The 21,616-nt window shown below is 49.8% G+C and overlaps 1 protein-coding gene across 5 annotated transcripts in view; it reads right to left on the bottom strand.

Moving 5' to 3' along the window:
• The window catches only part of LOC121289081 (retinoic acid receptor RXR-gamma-A-like), a 356,162-nt gene that overhangs the window by 109,710 nt on the left and 224,836 nt on the right, over positions 1-21,616 (bottom strand). For all 5 annotated transcript variants that reach the window (XM_041208080.1, XM_041208078.1, XM_041208076.1 and 2 more), the window contains 4 exons: positions 14,825-14,954; positions 13,749-13,881; positions 9,152-9,243; positions 8,397-8,502 (listed from right to left, as the gene is read on the bottom strand). In XM_041208080.1, the coding sequence (XP_041064014.1) occupies positions 8,397-8,502; positions 9,152-9,243; positions 13,749-13,881; positions 14,825-14,954 (461 nt within the window). The remainder of the gene's footprint in view (positions 1-8,396; positions 8,503-9,151; positions 9,244-13,748; positions 13,882-14,824; positions 14,955-21,616) is intronic.

Genomic DNA, 21,616 nt, shown 5'->3' with positions numbered 1-21,616 from the left:
GCACGCGCAGGCACAGTCTCTCTCACACACACATATGCACGCGCAGGCACAGGCTCTCTCACACACACATATGCACGCGCAGGCACAGTCTCTCTCACACACACATATGCACGCGCAGGCACAGTCCCTCTCACACACAGATGCACGCGCAGGCACAATCTCTCTCACACACACATATGCATGCAAAGGCACAGTCTCTCTCAAACACACATATGAACACGCAGGCACAGTCTCTCTCACACACACATATGCACGCGCAGGCACAGTCTCTCTCATACACACACGCACGCGCAGGCACAGTCTCTCTCACACACATATGCACACGCATGCACTGTCTCTATCACACTCCCATTCGCAGGCGCAAGCACAGTCTCTCTCATACAAACGCACGCGCAGGCACAGGGTCTCTCACACATACATATGCACGCGCAGGCATAGTTTCTCTCACACACACACATGCATGCGCAGTTACAGTCTGTCACGCACGCGGAGGCACAGTCTCTCACACACACACACGAAGGCACAGTCGCTCTCACACACACACGCGCAGGCACAGTCTCTGTCAGACACACACGCAGGCACAGTCTCTATCACACGCATGCGCAGGCACAGTCTCACACACACACACACACACACAGGCACAGTCTCTCTCACACACTCACGCACACTTGCAGGCACAGTCTCTCTCACACACACATATGAACGCGCAGGCACAGTCTCTCTCACACACACATATGCACGTGCAGGCACAGTCTCCCTCACACACACACGCATGCACAGGTACATTCTCTCTCACACACACACACACCCATGCGCAGACACAGTCTCTCTCACACACACATATGAACGCGCAGGCATAGTCTCTCTCACACACACACGCACGCGCAGGCACAGTCTCTCTTACACACACAAGCACAGGCACAGTCTCTCTCACACACGCAGGCGCAGGCACAGTCTCTCTCACACACACAAGCACAGGCACAGTCTCTCTCACACACACAAGCACAGGCACAGTCTCTCTCACACACGCACACGGAGGCACAGTCTCTCTCACACACGCACATGCAGGCACAGTCTCTCTCATACAAACGCACGCGCAGGCACAGGTTCTCTCACACACACATATGCACGCGCAGGCATAGTTTCTCTCACACACACACGCACGCGCAGGCACAGTCTCTCTCACACACACACACATGCACGCGCAGGCACAGTTTCTCTCACACACGCACGCGCAGGCACAGTCTCTCTCACTCACACACGAAGGCACAGTCGCTCTCACATACGCACGCGCAGGCACAGTCTCTGTCAGACACACACGCAGGCACAGTCTCTATCACACGCATGCGCAGGCACAGTCTCACACACACACACACAGACACAGTCTCTCTCACACACTCACGCACACGTGCAGGCACAGTCTCTTCCACACACACATGCGCAGGCACAGTCTCTCTCACACACACATATGCACACGTAGGCACAGTCTCTCTCACACACAGAGATGCACTTGCAGGCACAGTCTCTCTCACACACACATATGCACGCGCAGGCACAGTCTCTCTCACACACAGATGCACGCGCAGGCACAGTCTCTCTCACACACACATATGCATGCGAAGGCACAGTCGCTCTCAAACACATTTATGAACGCGCAGGCACAATCTCTCTCACACACACATATGCACGCGCAGGCACAGTCTCTCTCACACACACATATGCACGCGCAGGCAAGTCTCTCTCACACACACGCGCGCAGGCATAGTCTCTCACACACACACACACACACATGCACGCGCGGGCACTGTCTCTCACACACACATACGCACGCGCAGGCACAGTCTGTCTCACGCACAAATACGCACACGCAGGCACAGTCTCTCTCACATACACACACATGCACGTGCAGGCACAGTCTCTCTCTCACACGCACCGCAGGCACAGTCTCACACACACATGAAGGCACAGTCGCTCTCACACGCACACGCAGGCACAGTCTCTTTCAGACACACACGCAGGCACAGTCTCTATCACACGCATGCGCAGGCACAGTCTCACACACACACACACTCGCAGGCACAGTCTCTCTCACACACACACACACACACCCGCAGGCACAGTCTCTCTCACACACACACCCGCAGGCACAGTCTCTCTCACACACACACCCGCAGGCACAGTCTCTCTCACACACACACCCGCAGGCACAGTCTCTCTCACACACACACCCGCAGGCACAGTCTCTCTCACACACACACCCGCAGGCACAGTCTCTCTCACACACACACCCGCAGGCACAGTCTCTCTCACACACACACCCGCAGGCACAGTCTCTCTCACACACACACCCGCAGGCACAGTCTCTCTCACACACACACCCGCAGGCACAGTCTCTCTCACACACACACCCGCACATGCAGGCACAGTCTCTTTCACACACACATGCACGCACAGGCACAGTCTCTCTCACACACACATATTCACGCGCAGGCACAGTCTCTCTCACAAATGCAGGTGCAGCCACAATCTCTCTCACACACACAAGCACAGAGACAGTCTCTCTCACACATGCAGGCACAGCCACAATCTCTCTCACACACACAAGCACAGGCACAGTCTCTCTCTCATACGCACGTGCAGGCATAGTCACTCTCACACACGCATGCGCAGACACAGTCTCTCTCACAGACTCACACGCAGGCATAGTCTCTCTCACACACACACACACCCGCAGGCACAGTCTCTCTCACACACACACCCGCAGGCACAGTCTCTCTCACACACACACCCGCAGGCACAGTCTCTCTCACACACACACCCGCAGGCACAGTCTCTCTCACACACGCACACGCAGGCACAGTCTCTCTCACACACACATATGCAAGCGCAGGCACAGTCTCTCTCACACACACATATGCACGCGCAGGCACAGTCTCTCTCACACACACATGCACGGACAGGCACAGTCTCTCTCACACACACATATTTACGCGCATTCACAGTCTCTCTCACACACACATACACACCCGCAGGCACAGTCTCTTTCGCACACACATGCACGCGCAGGCGCAGTCAATCTCACATACACATATTCACGCGCAGGCACAGTCTCTCTCACACACACACGCACTCGCTGGCACAGTCACTTTCACACACACATACGCACTTGCAGACACAGTCTCTGTCAGATACACACACAGGCACAGTCTCTATCACACGCATGCACAGGCACGGTCACTCACACACACACGTGCAGGCACATTCTCACACACACACACACACACACACACAGGCACAGTCTCTCTCACACACACACGTGCAGGCACAGTCTCTGTCAGACACACACGCAGGCACAGTCTCTGTCACACGCATGCGCAGGCACAGTCTCTCACACACACACACACGCGCAGGCACAGTCTCTCTCACACACACATGTGCAGGCACAGTCTCTTTCACACACAAATGCGGAGGCACAGTCTCTCTCACACACACATGCACATGCAGGCACAGTCTCTCTCACACACACACGTGCAGGCACAGTCTCTTTCACACACAAATGCGGAGGCACAGTCTCTCTCACACACACATGCACATGCAGGCACAGTCTCTCTCACACACATATGCACGCGCAGGCACATTCTCTCTCTCACACACATATGCAGGCGCAGGCACAGTCTCACACACACATATGCACGCGCAGGCACATTCTCTCTCACACACACATATGCAGGCGCAGGCACAGTCTCTCTCACACACACATATGCACGCGCAGGCACAGTTTCTCTCACACACACATATGCACGCGCAGGCACAGTCTCTGTCACACTCACATATGAACGCGCAGGCACAGTCTCTCTCACACACACATATGCACGCGCAGGCACAGTCTCTCTCACACACACATATGCACGCACAGGTACATTCTCTCTCACACACACACACACCCATGCGCAGACACAGTCTCTCTCACACACACATATGCACGCGCAGGCATAGTCTCTCATACACACACGCACGAGCCGGCACAGTCTCTCTTACACACACAAGCACAGGCACAGTCTCTCTCACACACACAGGCGCAGGCACAGTCTCTCTCACACACACAAGCACAGGCACAGTCTCTCTCACACACACAAGCACAGACACAGTCCTCTCACACACGCACGTGCGGGCACAGTCTCTCTCACACACGCACGCGGAGGCACAGTCTCTCTCACACACACATATGCAAGCGCAGGCACAGTCTCTCTCACACACACATATGCACGCGCAGGCACAGTCTCTCTCACACACACATGCACGGACAGGCACAGTCTCTCTCACACACACATACACACCCGCAGGCACAGTCTCTTTCGCACACACATGCACGCACAGGCACAGTCAATCTCACATACACATATTCACGCGCAGGCACATTCTCTCTCACACACACACACACACACACACGCACTCGCAGGCACAGTCACTTTCACACACACATACGCACTTGCAGACACAGTCTCTGTCAGACACACACACAGGCACAGTCTCTATCACACGCATGCACAGGCACGGTCTCTCACACACACACACGCGCAGGCACATTCTCACACACACACACACACACACACACACACAGGCACAGTCTCACACACACAGATGAACGCGCAGGCACAGTCTCTCTCACACGCACATACGTACGCGCAGGCACAGTCTCTCACAAACACACATGCACGCTCAGGCACAGTCTCTCTCACACACACATATGCACGCGCAGGCACAGTCTCTCTCACACACACAGATGCACGCGCAGGCACAGTCTCTCTCACACACACATATGCAGGCGCAGGCACAGTCTCTCTCACACACACATATTAACGTGCAGGCACAGTCTCTCTCACACACACACGCACATGTGCAGGCACAGTCTCTCTCACACACACACGCGCAGGCACAGTCTCTCACACACACACGCGCAGGCACAGTCTCTCTCACACACACACGCGCAGGCACAGTCTCTCTCACACACACACGCGCAGGCACAGTCTCTCTCACACACGCACACGCAGGCACAGTCTTCATCACACACACATATGCAAGCGCAGGCACAGTCTCTCTCACACACACATACGCACGCGCAGGCACAATCTCTCTCACACACACATGCACACACAGGCACAGTCACTCTCACACACACATATTTGCGCGCATTCACAGTCTCTCTCACACACACATACACACCCGCAGGCACAGTCTCTTTCACACACACATGCACGCACAGGCACAGTCTCTCTCACACACACACACGCACATGCAGGCACAGTCTCTCTCACACACGCGCAGGCACAGTCTCTCACACCCACGCACGCGCAGGCACAGTCTCTCACAACGCACGCGCAGGCACAGTCTCTCACACACACGCACGCGCAGGCACAGTCTCTCACACACACGCACGTGCAGGCACAGTCTCTCACACACACGCACGTGCAGGCACAGTCTCTCACAACGCACGCGCAGGCACAGTCTCTCACACACACGCACGCGCAGGCACAGTCTCTCACACACACGCACGTGCAGGCACAGTCTCTCACACACACGCACGTGCAGGCACAGTCTCTCACACACACGCACGTGCAGGCACAGTCTCTCACACACACACAAACGCAGGCACAGTCTCTCTCACACACACACACACATGTGCAGGCACAGTCTCTCACACACACGCACGTGCAGGCACAGTCTCTCACACACACGCACGTGCAGGCACAGTCTCTCACACACACGCACGTGCAGGCACAGTCTCTCACACACACGCACGTGCAGGCACAGTCTCTCACACACACGCACGTGCAGGCACAGTCTCTCACACACACGCACGTGCAGGCACAGTCTCTCACACACGCACGCGCAGGCACAGTCTCTATCACACACACACGCACATGTGCAGGCACAGTCTCTCTCACACACAAACGCACACGTGCAGGCATAGTCTCTCACACACACATGCAAGCACAGTATCTCTCACACACACACGCGCAGGCACTGTCTCTCTCTCACACACACATGCAGGCACAGTCTCTCTCACACACACACACACGTGCAGGCACAGTCTCTCTCACACACGCACGCGCAGCCACAGTCTCTCTCACACACACACGCACATGTGCAGGCACAGTCTCTCTCACACACACACGCGCAGGCACAGTCTTCTCTCACACATACATATGCACGCACAGGCACTGTCTCTCTCACACACACGCGCAGGCACAGTCTCTCACACACACACGCGCAGGCACAGTCTCTCACACACACACACGCGCAGGCACAGTCTCTCTCATACACACACGCACACATGCAGGCACAGTCTCTTTCACACACACACGCGCAGGCACAGTCTCTTTCACACACACACACGCAGGCACAGTCTCTCTCACACACACGTGCACACGCAGGCAGAGTCTCTCTCACACACACATATGCACGCACAGGCACAGTCTCTCTCACACACACATATGCACGCGCAGGCACAGTCTCTCTCACACACACATATGCACGCGCAGGCACAGTCTCTCTCACACACACATATGCACGCGAGGGAATAGTCTCTCTCACACACACATATGCACGCGCAGGCACAGTCTCTCTCACATACACATATGCACACGCAGGCACAGTTTCTCTCACACACACATATGAACGCGCAGGCACAGTCTCTCTCACACACACATACGCATGCGCAGGCACAGTCTCTCTCACACACACGCACGCGCAGGCAGTCTCACACACACACGCATGCGCAGGCACAGTCTCTCACACAAACGCACGGGCAGGCACAGTCTCTTTCACACACACACGCACACGCAGGCACATTCTCACACACACACACACACACACACACAGGCACAGTCTCACACACACAGATGAACGCGCAGGCACAGTCTCTCTCACACGCACATACGTACGCGCAGGCACAGTCTCTCACAAACACACATGCACGCTCAGGCACAGTCTCTCTCACACACACATATGCACGCGCAGGCACAGTCTCTCTCACACACACAGATGCACGCGCAGGCACAGTCTCTCTCACACACACATATGCAGGCGCAGGCACAGTCTCTCTCACACACACATATTAACGTGCAGGCACAGTCTCTCTCACACACACACGCACATGTGCAGGCACAGTCTCTCTCACACACACACACACACGCGCAGGCACAGTCTCTCTCACACACACACGCGCAGGCACAGTCTCTCTCACACACACACGCGCAGGCACAGTCTCTCTCACACACACACGCGCAGGCACAGTCTCTCTCACACACACACGCGCAGGCACAGTCTCTCTCACACACGCACACGCAGGCACAGTCTTCATCACACACACATATGCAAGCGCAGGCACAGTCTCTCTCACACACACATACGCACGCGCAGGCACAATCTCTCTCACACACACATGCACACACAGGCACAGTCACTCTCACACACACATATTTGCGCGCATTCACAGTCTCTCTCACACACACATACACACCCGCAGGCACAGTCTCTTTCACACACACATGCACGCACAGGCACAGTCTCTCTCACACACACACACGCACATGCAGGCACAGTCTCTCTCACACACGCGCAGGCACAGTCTCTCACACCCACGCACGCGCAGGCACAGTCTCTCACAACGCACGCGCAGGCACAGTCTCTCACACACACGCACGCGCAGGCACAGTCTCTCACACACACGCACGTGCAGGCACAGTCTCTCACACACACGCACGTGCAGGCACAGTCTCTCACAACGCACGCGCAGGCACAGTCTCTCACACACACGCACGCGCAGGCACAGTCTCTCACACACACGCACGTGCAGGCACAGTCTCTCACACACACGCACGTGCAGGCACAGTCTCTCACACACACGCACGTGCAGGCACAGTCTCTCACACACACACAAACGCAGGCACAGTCTCTCTCACACACACACACACATGTGCAGGCACAGTCTCTCACACACACGCACGTGCAGGCACAGTCTCTCACACACACGCACGTGCAGGCACAGTCTCTCACACACACGCACGTGCAGGCACAGTCTCTCTCACACACACGCACGCGCAGGCAGTCTCACACACACACGCATGCGCAGGCACAGTCTCTCACACAAACGCACGGGCAGGCACAGTCTCTTTCACACACACACGCACACGCAGGCACAGTCTCTCACACACACACAGGCACAGTCTCACACACACGCACGCGCAGGCACAGTCTCACACACATACAGGCATAGTTTCACACACAGACGCACGCGCAGGCGATCTCACACACACATGCAGGCACAGTCTCACACACAGACGCACGCGCAGGCATAGTGTCACACACAGACACAGTCACATACAGTTCCTTACCGTCCAGGCTGGTCAGGGTACTTGTGTTTTGTATAAGCCTCTAGTGATGCGTACACCTTTTCCCTCAGCGATTCCACTTCTCCTGGGTTTGACAAGCCTTTAGCATCTAAACAGCATGTTGAAAATATTCACATTCACTTTAGAACATTAACACTACAGTTAAAATTTAGGTGTCTGCAATGTACAGAGCCTGAATAGGCCAAATCCTTCACATAGACTACCAATGAGCGGAAATCCTGTGAAAAAACCTCGATGTTCAATGGATAAATCCTTTTCTTTTCTTGTCCGTTGCTTGGGATTCGAATCAGACAAACTTCTCCCCTTTCATTTCTATTATATAGAATCCCAATAAATAACTCACTTCCTATTCACTCCCAGTGTACAGAAATTCAATATAAATCTCAATGAATCAAGCTCCTTCCTGTTCATTCCACTGTACCCAGTACTTATATTGGGTTAAAACATTTCCAAAAATATTCTAACCCAGTGTTTGACACTTAGTCTAGTCAATTCACTGTTCCATTTCAGCTGTTGCCAGAGGTTCAGTCCAGCTCCCTAATCCTGTTCATGTAGAGTGTTAATGAGCACTGAATGCTGAATGAGTGGTTCAATGGATTGTGTGGTTGAGATGTGGAAGCTGGCTCCCTATTAGTTACAGATAGTAAACCCTTGACGCAGAGTTAGGATTTCCACATGTTAGTTAATCCTAGTCTGGCAATGAACTCCACATTAGCGCGTCATGGTGTAGGCTGTACCTGGATTGAAGAGAACGATGGCTCTCAGGCACCCCAGCTCGGTCTTGTCCATCTGCATATCTTTCATCTTCGAAACTAATTCTGTCAGAACTCTATCAGGGCGCACAGAAAGGAAAAGCAGTTATTGTCTCTAGCTCGCTCTGAGCTTGCTTCATTGTGGCTATGCCATCATCTCTGAGCTCCGGAGTTCCCACCCCAAACCAGTCTGCCGGTGTTCCTTTGAAACGTTCTTTGCTGAACATGGCCTGTTTGTTTCACTGCGGGGTATGTTGCTGACTGCTGCTCTTCACCCCTTTCTCTGCTATATAAATGCACATTGTTGTTGGCTTGGCAGGGTGGGTGGGGGGGGTGGTGTGGGGGGGGGGGGGGGGGGGATGGCACAAGAGGGGTGTGCGACATCACAGGTTAGTTAAATACAGGGCTGAATTTGCGCTCTATTGAGTTCTCAGCCAGGCTGCAATGAGTGGACTCCCACTGGCTGGAAATAAAGTCAGAAGCAGGTGAGCTCCTATGAGCTGATTCCCTGTTGACCAGACAGAATAAGGAGGAGCCTATTTGTCCAAATGCCTCAGGCACCGGGGCAGGACAATTCACAGATTGAGGAGATAAAGAAAAGAGGGAACACGCCCTTACAGTGCCACGATCACGGTAGAGACTAGTAACTAGTAACTAGTAACTTTAAAAAAAAAGAAACCTGAAATCCCAGTTTTTACTAAGAGAATGAAGCTCCAAGATATCACGGTTTAAAACAGAAGAATTTTTACTGTACAAGAGTCAAACAAAGCAAACACAAAATACTATCTCTATACCTCCTATCCTCTGACATCCAGAATCAATATAAGTTAAACATGAATTAACAAGATATAGAAGACACAGGCCAGATCCAGAAGCTGAGAATAAGCAAATACACAAATGCTACAGTGGTTTCTGTGACTGGAAGATAACTCTGGGGGATCCATGCCATCCAGAATGAGTTGAGGGGGTTCGGCAGACGTCTGACATTTGTGATGAAGTCTGTGCCCATGGCAATTGGGCAGGTGGTAAGCTGCTGTCAGCTGGGGGTTAGGCTACATCCGGGAAGAAGAGGAGCTGAATTTTTTAACGGTAAAGACAGAGATTTGAAGGGATTTGTGACTTTGATGACCTACATGCTGAATGGACTGCCGGGCCAAATTGCAAGATCTATCTTAGTTGAATCCGTCACTGAATGTGTAATTTAAAGTTTCGAATCAACCACGATTTGCTGTTTAATTCATGTTTAACTTATGGCGAGTCTGGGGTATTTGTTCTGGTTAGCTAAGATAGTGTTTAGTATTTGCTTTACTTGACTTTTGCATTGTAAAAACTGACTGTTTTAAACTGAGGATTTAAGAAAAAACATTCATGGGATGTGGGCGTCACTGGCTAGGCCAGCATTTATTGCCCATTCCTAATTGCCCTTGAGAAGGTGGTGGTGAGCTGCCTTCTTGAACCGCTGCAGTCCATGTGGTGTAGGTACACCCACAGTGCTGTTAGGGAGGGAGCTCCAGGATTTTGACCCAGTAACAGTGAAGGAATGGAGATATATTTCCAAGTCAGGATGGTGAGTGACTTGGAGGGGAACCTCCAGGTTGTGGTGTTCCCATCTATCTGCTGCCCTTGTCCTTCTAGATATTAGTGGTCGTGGGTTTGGAAGGTGCTGTCCAAGGAGCCTTGGTGAGTTCCTGCAATGCATTTTGTAGATGGTACACACTGCTGCTACTGTGCGTCAGTGGTGGGGCAAGTGAATATTTCTGGAAGGAGTGCCAATCAAGCAGGTTGCTTTGTCCTGGATGGTGTCGAGTTTCTTGAGTGTTGTTGGAACTGCACTCATCCAGGCAAGTGGGGAGAATTCCATCACGCTCCTGACTTGTGCCTTGTGGATGGTGGACAGGCTTAGGGGAGTCAGGAGGTGAGATACTTGCTGCAGGATTCCTAACCTGTGAGCTGCTCTTGTAGCCACAATATTTATACAGACTGAGATGTTTACAGCACAGAAGGAGGCCATTTGGCCCATCATGTCCATGCCAGTCAGCAAAGATCTGACCACACTAATCCCATTTTCCAGCGCTTGGCCCATAGCCCTGGAGGCTTTGACAACTCAAGTGAATATCTAAATACTTCTAAATGTTACGAGAGTTTCTGACTCAGCCACCCTTTCAGGCAATGAGTACCAAACTCCCACCACCCTCTGGGTGAAAAGATTTCTCCTCAACTCCCCTCTTAGCCTTCTACCTCTTACCTTAAATCTATGCCCTCCATTTATTAACCCCTTCATTAATGGAAAAGTGCCTTCCTATCCACCCCATCTGTTCCCCTCATAATCTTATACACCTCTATCAGGTCCCCTCTCAACATTCGCTGCTCCAAGGAAAACAACCCCAGCCTATCCAATCTTTCCTCATAGTTCAGACCCTCCAACCCAGGCATCATCCTGGTAAATCGCCTCTGCACCCTCTCCAGTGCAATCAAATCCTTCCTATAATGTGGTGACCAGAACTGCACGAGTACTCCAGTTGTGGCCTAACTAGTGTTTTATAAAGTTCATAACGTCCCTACTCTTGTGTTCCATGCTTTGGCTAATAAAGGCAAGCATTCCATATGCCTTCTTAACCATCTTATCTACCTGCCCTGATACCTTCAGAGAGCTTAGGATATGCACACCAAGGTCCCTCTGATCTTCAATACTTCCCAGGGTTTCACTATTCATTGTGTAATCCCTTGCTTTGTTAGCCCTCCCCAAGCGCATTACCTCAAGCTCTTCCAGGTTGAATTCCATTTGCCACTGCTCTGCCCACTTGACCAGTCCATTGATACCCTCCTGCAGTTTACAGCTATCCTCCTCGCTATTTATCACCCTACCAATTTTCATGGCCTATGTTTCCTCTGCCTTCCAGACTGACTTACTTGAGTTTTAGCTTCTAATTTCATCTCAGTTTCTCTCTCCTCTGAATGACTTTTCAGGATGCCATCCCCCTGCCAATTTAGTTTAAATCCGCCCCAACAGCCTTAGCAAACCTCCCTGCAAGGATGTTGGTCCCGTTCCTGTTTAGATGTAATCTGTCCCACCTCCCCCAGGAACGGTCCCAATGCCCCACGAATCTAAAGCCCTCCTTTCTGCACCATTTCTCCAGCCATACATTCATCTGCTCTATCCTTCTGTTCCTAAACTCACTAACGCATGGCACCAGGAATAATTCGGAGATTACTACCTTTGAAGTCCTGCTTTTCAATTTCCTACCTAACTCCCTAAACTCTGCCTGCAGGACCTAATTTCTCTTTCTTCCTATGTCATTGGTCCCAACATGGACAACAACCTCTGGCTTTTCACCATCCACGTACAGAATGCACTGCAGCCGTTCCGTGATATCCTTGACCCTGGCACCGAGAGGCAACATACCACCCTGGAGTCATGCCTATGGCCGCATAAGCGCCGATCCACCCACTCACTAACGAATCCCTACCACCATTGCCCTTCACACTTCTTCCTCCCTCACCGAGCAGCTGGGCCACCCACAGTGCCATGGCCTTGGCTCTGGTTGGCCTCCAAAGAGGAACCATCACTCTCACTGTTTTCCTCAGCCAAAAGATGGTTTGCGAGGGAGATATGACTCCAACCAATGGTTCCCATTGACTCCAGTTTTGCTCGGGCTCCTTGATGCCACACTCGGTCAAATATGGCCTTGATGTCAAGGGCAGTCACTCTCACCTCACCTCGGGAGTTCATCTCATTTATCCAGGTTTGAACCAAGGCTGTAATGAGGTCAGGAGCTAAGTGGTCCTGGCAGAACCCAAACTGAGCATCATTGAGCAGGTTATTGCTAAGCAAGCGCTGCTTGATAGCACAGCTGATGACCCCTTCCGTTGCTTTACCGATGATTAAGGGTAGATTGTTGGGGCAGTAATTGGCCGGGTTGGATTTGTCCTGCTTTTTGTGTACAGGACACACCTGGGCAATTTTCCACATAGCTGGGTAGATGCCAGTGTTGTAGCTGTACTGGGACAGCTTGGCTAGGTGTGCGGCAAGTTCTGGAGCACAAGTCTTGAGTACTATTGCTGGAATATTGTCAGGGCCCATAGCCTTTGCAGTATCTAGTGCCTTCAGCTGTTTCTTCATTCTTTACTGGGATTTCAGAATTCTTTTTTAAAAAAACAAGTTACTGGTGATTACTGAGATTGTAACAATAGTTAAAGAAGACAATAGTTTAAAAATATGATCTGGTTGATAATAAACTCCATTTATCCCTGTGACTGATTGAGCAATTAATACAGTGCACATAATGGGACAACAGCAAGGGCAATGGATTACTTCACCCCTGGGAAATGGAGGGACTTTTCAGCCATCGGTTAACACCCCTAATCAACATCCATTGACCTCAGGGCTAGGACTGGGCAGCGATGCCTTTCACAGAGGAATTTCCTGCCGAGTCTCTCTCACACAATGAAGAAGGCCCACTTGGGGGGTCCTCTGGAGTAGGTGGACCCCTGTAGCACCACATCACCAGGAGATGCTTAAAGGTTGGAGAGTACGGTGGGGTGGTTAGAGACAAGACCAGAAAATGATGGCCAATTTATGTACCTGTCAAATATGGAGCCCACGCCAGCGCTGTGGGCACTACTGCGATGGACATGTAGTCCCGTAGCCAGGAGGATGCCATCCTTCACTGAGATTGAACGGTGTGAGAATGAAGCAATGAGTAGCTCGTTCCAACCTGTACAACAAAAAAGGCACCCAGTGACCCTCCACACAGGATAGAGCATTTTGCATATAGTTACATGGAGACCCAACCCTTCCAAAGAAAATCTAGTTAACTCTCTCCAGCTATTTAATCCACTTCCACACCCCATGTACACTCTACCCTATCATAGACTCTGCCCACCCATTTAATCCCCTTCCACACTCCATGTACACCCTACCCTATCATAGACTCTACCCACCTATTTAATCCCCTTCCACACCCCCTGTACACTCTACCCTATCATAGACTCTACCCACCCATTTAATCCCCTTCCACATCCCATGTACACTCCACCCTATCATAGACTCTACCCACTCATTTAATCCCCTTCCACACCCCATATACACTCTATCCTATCATAGATTCTACCCACCCATTTAATCCCCTTCCACACCCCACACACACTCTATCCATTTATAGACTCTACCCACCCATTTAATCCCCTTCCACACTCCATACACACTCTATCCAGTTATAGACTCTACCCACTCATTTAATCCCCTTCCATCTGCCATGTACACTCTACCCTATCATAGACTCTACCCACCCATTTAATCCCCTTCCACACCCCATGTACACTCTACCCTATCATAGACTCTACCCACCCATTTAATCTCTCATATGTTTAACCACTATGTCTCTGGCCTTTGGCACTCCTTCCCAAAATCATCTCACCTCACCACTATTTTGACGAGACTCCTTGAACCTTGAATTTTATTATTGAGTGTTTTCCCCCTTTTGCAACCAAATTATCCCCCCCCCCGCACTTTCCTCTCCCCCTTTTCCTGCCTGATGCTCACATCTCTGTGAAGTCCTGTGTTTGTACCAAACGCCATATACAACCATCCGGCCACAGGGAGTGGCAGGCAGCAGCTCGCGATCAACAGATGCCCAAGGGTTTAGATCATCAGCTCACCTGCCCGGAGGAGAATGACTTGATCGTCGAGAGGGAGGTCGGAGAAGTGTGGGATTCTCTTGGCCCACTCAACCAGGGTGAAAAGCTGTTTATCTGCAGCCTGGCATATGTTGGTGACTGGGTCGTTGGACTTGACAGGGAGAAGGACAGAATGAAGAGACACTTCAATGTTACTCAGATTTAGACAGCTCAAAAGAAAAGAAAAAATAATTATTTTACTTTAGTCAGTCGTTACATTTTTTTTTAAAACTCCACAGAACTAAAGGGTCCAGGCTCCAGCTCTTTGCAGATACAGAAAGCAGCCCATGGGAAGAGTGCAAGAGCAAGTGGTGCAGGGGGCCGGGGGTGGGCAGGAAATTATGCTGTCACACGTCTTGTCCTTTTTCTGCCTGGCGTTCGCCCTCTAATGGTCGAACTCAATGACTGGCAATCAGTGACAGGGTTCTGCCTCATTTTATACATGGTTGACAGACAGAACCTACTCTGGACAGAGACCCATTGAAAGGGGGGCACAACAGCATGGTCCTTGTTGCTCCAGTCTCATCTTACTTCTTAAACTACCTTAGCCGCTAGGGGCAGCTTTGCCAGGCCTAAACTTCTCACTGGAGCACGCTGCCTTTTAATAACTTCACCTGCCCAAGGCTAATTTGCTTCCCCACACCCCAGTATGCTGAAAACAATTTTCTCATTAGGCACTTTACAGCCTTCCAGACTCTCTCCTCCATCCCCACCCCCTTTCTGATACCACCCCCCCTTTTTTCCCCTATAATTTATATAGATTTTTCTTTTCCCACCTATTTCCATTATTTTTAAATGTATTTCCATCCATTGTTTTATCTCTACCTTTTAGCCTTTTTCGATTCCTTCACCCCACCCCCACAAGGGCTATCTGTACCTTGCTTGTCCTGCTTTTACCCTTAATTAGCACATTCTTTAGATAATATCACCACCTTCAACACCTCTTTGTCCTTTTGTCTGTGACATCTTTTGGTTATCTCCACCTATCACTGGCCCTCTATCCAGCTCTACTTGTCGCACCCCCCCCCCCCCCGCTTAAACCAGCTTATATTTCACCTCTTCTATTTTTACTTAGTTCTGTTGAAGGGTCATTCGGACTCGCAATGTTAACTGTGTCCCTCTCCGCAGATGCTGCCAGACCTGCTGAGTTTTTCCAGGTATTTTTGTTTTTGTTTTGGATTTCCAGCACCTGCAGTTTTTTGCTTTTATTTCAGTCCTCCAGGACCTAGTTTCCTGAAAGAGCCTGCACAGGCTCAATGGGAAAAATGTCCTGCTCCTATCCTGTATTATTCTCTGACTCTAGAATGGGTATCCTGCTTGTGGATGCAGCCAAGAGCCTCTGTGTTTGACAGTTAAGGGTTACTCACCTGTGGCTCAGTGGGTAACACTCTCACCTCATGGATGACTAGGCCACTTTCAGGGATACAGTGTACTCCACTGCTCCAGAGTCCTCTGGCCCTGCCTCACATAAGCATCAGTTGGTGTGATGAAAACAATGAGGTAATCCAGAAGCTTCTGGAGGAGAAACATTGCCTCCATAGGGTTTACTTCAATGACAAGTCATCACTACCCAAGCATAATGCCTATCAAAACATCTGCAGGCCTGCCCAATGTAAGCTCAGAGAGATGCAAGACATTTGGCTGAATCAGAAAGCAGACAAACTTCAGTCATATAAGACCATAAGACATAGGAGCAGAAATTAGGTCATTCGGCCCATCGAGTCTGCTCCGCCATTCAATCATGGCTGATAAGCTTCTCAACCCTATTCTCCCGCCTTCTCCCCATAACCTTTGATCCCCTTACCAATCAAGAACCTATCTCGGTCTTAAATACACTCAATAACCTGGCCTCCACAGCCTTCTGTGGCAATGAATTCCATAGATTCACCGCTCTCTGGTTAAAGAAGTTTCACAGATCACAAAGGCTAGAAGAGATTCTATGATTCTCTGAAACCTGCCAACAGGCACACGTCCACTAGTTCATTACCAATTCTTGGTGCTGATGAGTCAACACTGCTCATAGAAAAAGCCCAAATTCTAGAATGATGGGCAGAGCACTTTAACCACATCCTCAGGCGGACTTCATCCATCCACAAAGTAGTAATCAACAGCTGGTCACAGGACACCATTGACTACTCTCAATGAGCCTCCCACTCCGTTAGAAATGAGGAACACAATCAAACTCCTGTCTATTTGGCAAAGCTCCAGGAGCTGATACTATCCCAGCTGAGGTCTATAAGGCTGGATGTCAATGTCTGGTCAAGAAGCTCCCTGAACTCTTTCAGTCTATGTGGGAGCAAGGAACCATCCCAAGAGGATACAAAGATGCCTTCATTGTCCATCTGTACACACAGCAAGGAACTCACTGATCTTGTGACAATGTTGAGGAATCTCACTCCTCTTCACCGCTGGCAAAACCTTCACCAGAAATCCTTCTGAATCGCTTAGTGCAAAATCTCAAATAAGATCTGCTGCCAGGGAGTCAGTGTGGTTTTAGGAAAGGTTGAGGAACCAATGATATGGTGTTTTCAGTTAGACAGCTCCAGGGGAAATGCCAACAATAGAACATGGGCCGTTACACCACGTTTGTTAACCTGACCAAGCTCTTTGACACAGTAGACTGTGAGGGCCTTTGGAAGGTAATGGAGGAATCTGGCTGCCCTGAGAAATTCATCACAATGTTCGACAGCTCCATGACGACATGCTCCCACCTGTCCTGGGTGATGGTGAGTCTTCCTGACCCATTCCCAGTCACTAATGGAGTTAAACAGGGCTGCATGCCCACACCGACCCTCTTCAGTTTGTTTTTCTCCGACCTGCTCTCCGGTACCTTCCATGATGGTGATCCTGGCATCAAATCAGATATCACGTGGAGGGGAAGCTGCTCAATCTGAGACAACTCCGGCAAAGACCAGAGGCTCCAAGGTCATACTTTGAGATTTCCTATTTTCCATTGACTGTGCACTAGCTGCTGGTTCAGAGCTGGACATGCAATGTAGCGTGGGCTTGTTCTTTAATACATACAACAACTTCAGCCTTACAATCAGCACAAAGTAACCTGAAATAATGTAGCTGCCTGCTCCAGGAGAGCCCTATCTCGGGTCCAAGGTTTCAGCCCATGACCAGAACCTACCAGCAGTGGATAAGATCACTTACCTTGACAGCACACTCTCTCAGTCTGTTTCTATCAATGATGAGACACATGCAAGGATTGGTAAAGCAAGTGTAGCCTCTGGAAGACTTTGAACATCAGTCTGGGAATGAAGGTGAGTAAGTCTGACCACCAAACTGAGAGTCTACAGAGCAATAAACCTGCCCACTCGCAACACTGAATCTCTCCTCCTCCTCTCACAGTCACCCCCTGCCCCCCGAAAAACTGACCACCCCAAAACTGCACCCACTGACTGCCCCAAACCCCCTCCTCTACTCACTCTCCTTCCCTTCCCCCACTCTGTCTCTCTGCCAAATCTTCCCTCCTATTTGCGACCCTGCCCAATCTCTTCTTCTTAGTTGGTCAAAGTCTCATCCAATCCCTGTCATGCCATTCTCCATCTCAATCCTGACGTGATAACGTCACTGGACTAGTAATCCAGAGGCCCAGGCTAATGCTCTGGAGACATGGGTTCAAATCCCACCACGGCAGCTGGTGGAATTTAAATTCAATTACAAATCTGGAGTTAAAAGCTACTCTCAGTAATGGTGACCATGGCAACTACCATCGATTGTTGTAAAAACCCATCTGGTTCAGTAATGTCCTTTAGGGAAGGAAATCTTCTGTACTTACCTGGCCTGGCCTACATGTGACTCCAGACCCACAGCAATGTGGTTGACTCCTAACTGACCTCTGAAATGGCCTAGCAAGTCACTCAGTTCAAGGGCAATTAGGGATGGGCAACAAATGCTAGCCTTGCCAGTGACACACACATCCCATGGAAGAATAAAAAATACCCAACATTCCCCATAACCATCGCAATACTCCACACCCTGACATTCCCCATTGCAATGCTCCACACTCCACAGCCCCGACATTCCCCAGCCCTTTCGCCCGATTCCCCATCTCATCGTTTCCCAACCCTGTCTCGAGATTCCACATCTTGAATTTTACCATCTCTCTCCCGACATCTCCAGTCACCACCCCACCCCCACAAAGTCCTAACATTCCCGATCCCTCTCCAAAATGCTCAGTCTCCTCCTCCTGTTTCCAGTTTCCTGCTCCAGCTCCTGTGCACCTTTGTATGATCGTGATTCATGAGGGTGCTCACAGACACACTGACACTCCTGGGGACATTATAATGTTGCTGGTGACAAATTGGAAGATTTTGAACTGGCTGCCCCCTATCTCATGCCTCTCCGAATTGATCTCATTGGGATGGACAATTACAAGTGGTGTTACAATAGGTGCTTCATTCGACTTTGGCCATTTTACACCAACTCCCTCATTAACCGAATTGTCAGACAACATGAAAGAGGGCGTGTGCTCCATTTGACAGATGCCTGCCAAATTCTTACTGCGTTAATAATGAGTTTTTGTCAGGTCTCCCATTTCTTTTTCTATATACAAATCAACTGGTTGATAAATGCGAAAGTAAACAAGTTCAGTACATCCCAGATTCAAACTCCCTTATGGTCAATAGCATTACTATGAGTTCTGATGAAGGGTCATTGACCTGAAACGTTAAGTCTGTTTGTCTCTCCGTGGCTGCTGTCAGACCTGCTGAATATAACCAGCATTTGAATTTTAATTTCAGGTTCCCAGCATCAACAATATTTTAATTTTGCATCATTAATCTGACCTCTGTTATGATAGGTACCATTAAAATACAATTAGGTGTTAATGGAACCGTGGATAACAGATTCAGGACTAAACCTTCCTTAATCTGTGCCCCATTAAAATACAGTTAGCAGACCGCCAGGAACAAATGCCATCCAGATTTAAACTTGGTTTGTGCTGAGCACAGACATAGTCATGCCAGAATCCTTCACGTATCATTTACGTAGTCCTCCTCAAGTCCCTTCTGACATAATGTATGAAGTACTCACAAATTATATAAGACTGCATAGTAATATGATCGTTTCTGAACAGAATGGAGACTACTGTGTAATTTCCCAATCAATCACGCCTGGAGACCATGCTGCTGTATGTGACTAGCTGGGATTGATTTCAACACACAGAATTTGTACATTACTATCCTCCGCTCATTGCATTTTTCTGGAGAAATAATCCTGCCTATATCGGGAGACTTTGCTGCAGTTTTTGGTCACGAGTTTGAGGTTTCTGTAAATTCAAACCGTGAGCTCCCCACTTGCCAACTCCTCGGCAACAACTCATCGGCTGACACAGTGGGGTCAATATTCACCCCCTAAATGTCAACTCTTGAAATTCAATCAAAAAAAATGATTATAAACAAAAAAGGATTAAAGATGATTGAGAGAAATAAATCAAGCAGATTCCACATTTCCTTTATCTGTAAACGCCTATTTAGTTGTAGATATTGCTCCCCGCGATAGAGGGGAGATAAAAGGGTGTAGGATTGCTAATCATTGTGTTATGCGAAGGTGAAGTTTATGCTAGTTCTGGGCATTACACTTCTGGCATAGTGAAAAAGCATCCATTATTACTCCCTAGAGACTGTCCTGTGGTGAGTGAGTGTGCAGTAGCAGGCTGCCGAGAGTCAGGTGGCCTCTGGACTGACCTCAGGCTGAGCTCAAACTCTTTCGCAAAGATTAGGGTTGCTCTGGAGGTCATTGTTGGTGGCCACTTGGCCCATCATCTCTGTCCTGGCTTTTTGAAAGAGCTACCCACTCAGTCCCACTCCCTTGTTCTTTTATCCCCCACTTTCTCAGTATTTTTCCTTTTCTACTCTGTATCCAATTCCCTTTTCAAGTTGAATCTGCTTCCACCGCCCTTTGCAGATCACTTCTCAAAGTTCTGATTTTTTGGCCAATTACCGTAAACCTGGATTCTAAGTCCTTCATCACTGGAAACAATTTCTCGCTGTCTACGCCATCAAAATCACTCGTAATTTGGAACACTCTAAAGAGCCAGAGTACAAATGTCTCCCCTGAATTAGTGGCCAGTAACAGAACACAGGAGGCTGGAGGATATGGAATGCCAGATCTGCAGATGACTCCACACAGATAGCCAGATCAGTGGAAGAGTTGGAGAGTATAGCAGGCCTATTCAAAAGTCTCAGCGAGTGGTTTGGACTACACGTAAATGAGGCAAAAGCCAAATTTGTGGCTCTAAATGGCAGCAGAAAAGTCAAGGTGGGAAATACGGAGATAGAGGCCAAGGACAAATTCCAGTACCATGGCTTGATGGTCAACACCAAAGTTACACCCGAGAATGAAATCCAAGTTAGATTATCTATGGCCAGAAGCGTGACCAGTGACCTAAGTAGCATCTGGAGGTCCAAAAGTATCAGCATGAAGCTGAAACAATGCCGAGTCCAGTCTCTAGTGTGGAGCGTCGCACTCTGTGGATGTGAGAGTGGGACTCTGAAGAAAGAGGATGAGAGGTGGATGACAGCTTCTGAAATGTGGGAATGGCAGAGAATGCTCAGAACCAGCGGGATGGACAGGAAGAGGGTAGCTCAACAGAGAAAGTTCAGGAATCTGAAGAGATTCCTTAGAGAGAGAAGATCACCAAGTACGGATGTTAGAAACAAAGATGCGACAGCCTTGTTGTGGCAACAATTGAAGCAGAAATCGAGAGTAAAAACAGAAGAGGAAGAAGAAAATCTGGATGGATGGATAACATTGAGATGTGGACTG

The sequence above is a fragment of the Carcharodon carcharias genome, chromosome 16 (assembly GCF_017639515.1).
Source record: "Carcharodon carcharias isolate sCarCar2 chromosome 16, sCarCar2.pri, whole genome shotgun sequence".
Lineage (NCBI taxonomy): Eukaryota > Metazoa > Chordata > Chondrichthyes > Lamniformes > Lamnidae > Carcharodon > Carcharodon carcharias.
This window is presented reverse-complemented; position numbering and strand designations above follow the sequence as displayed.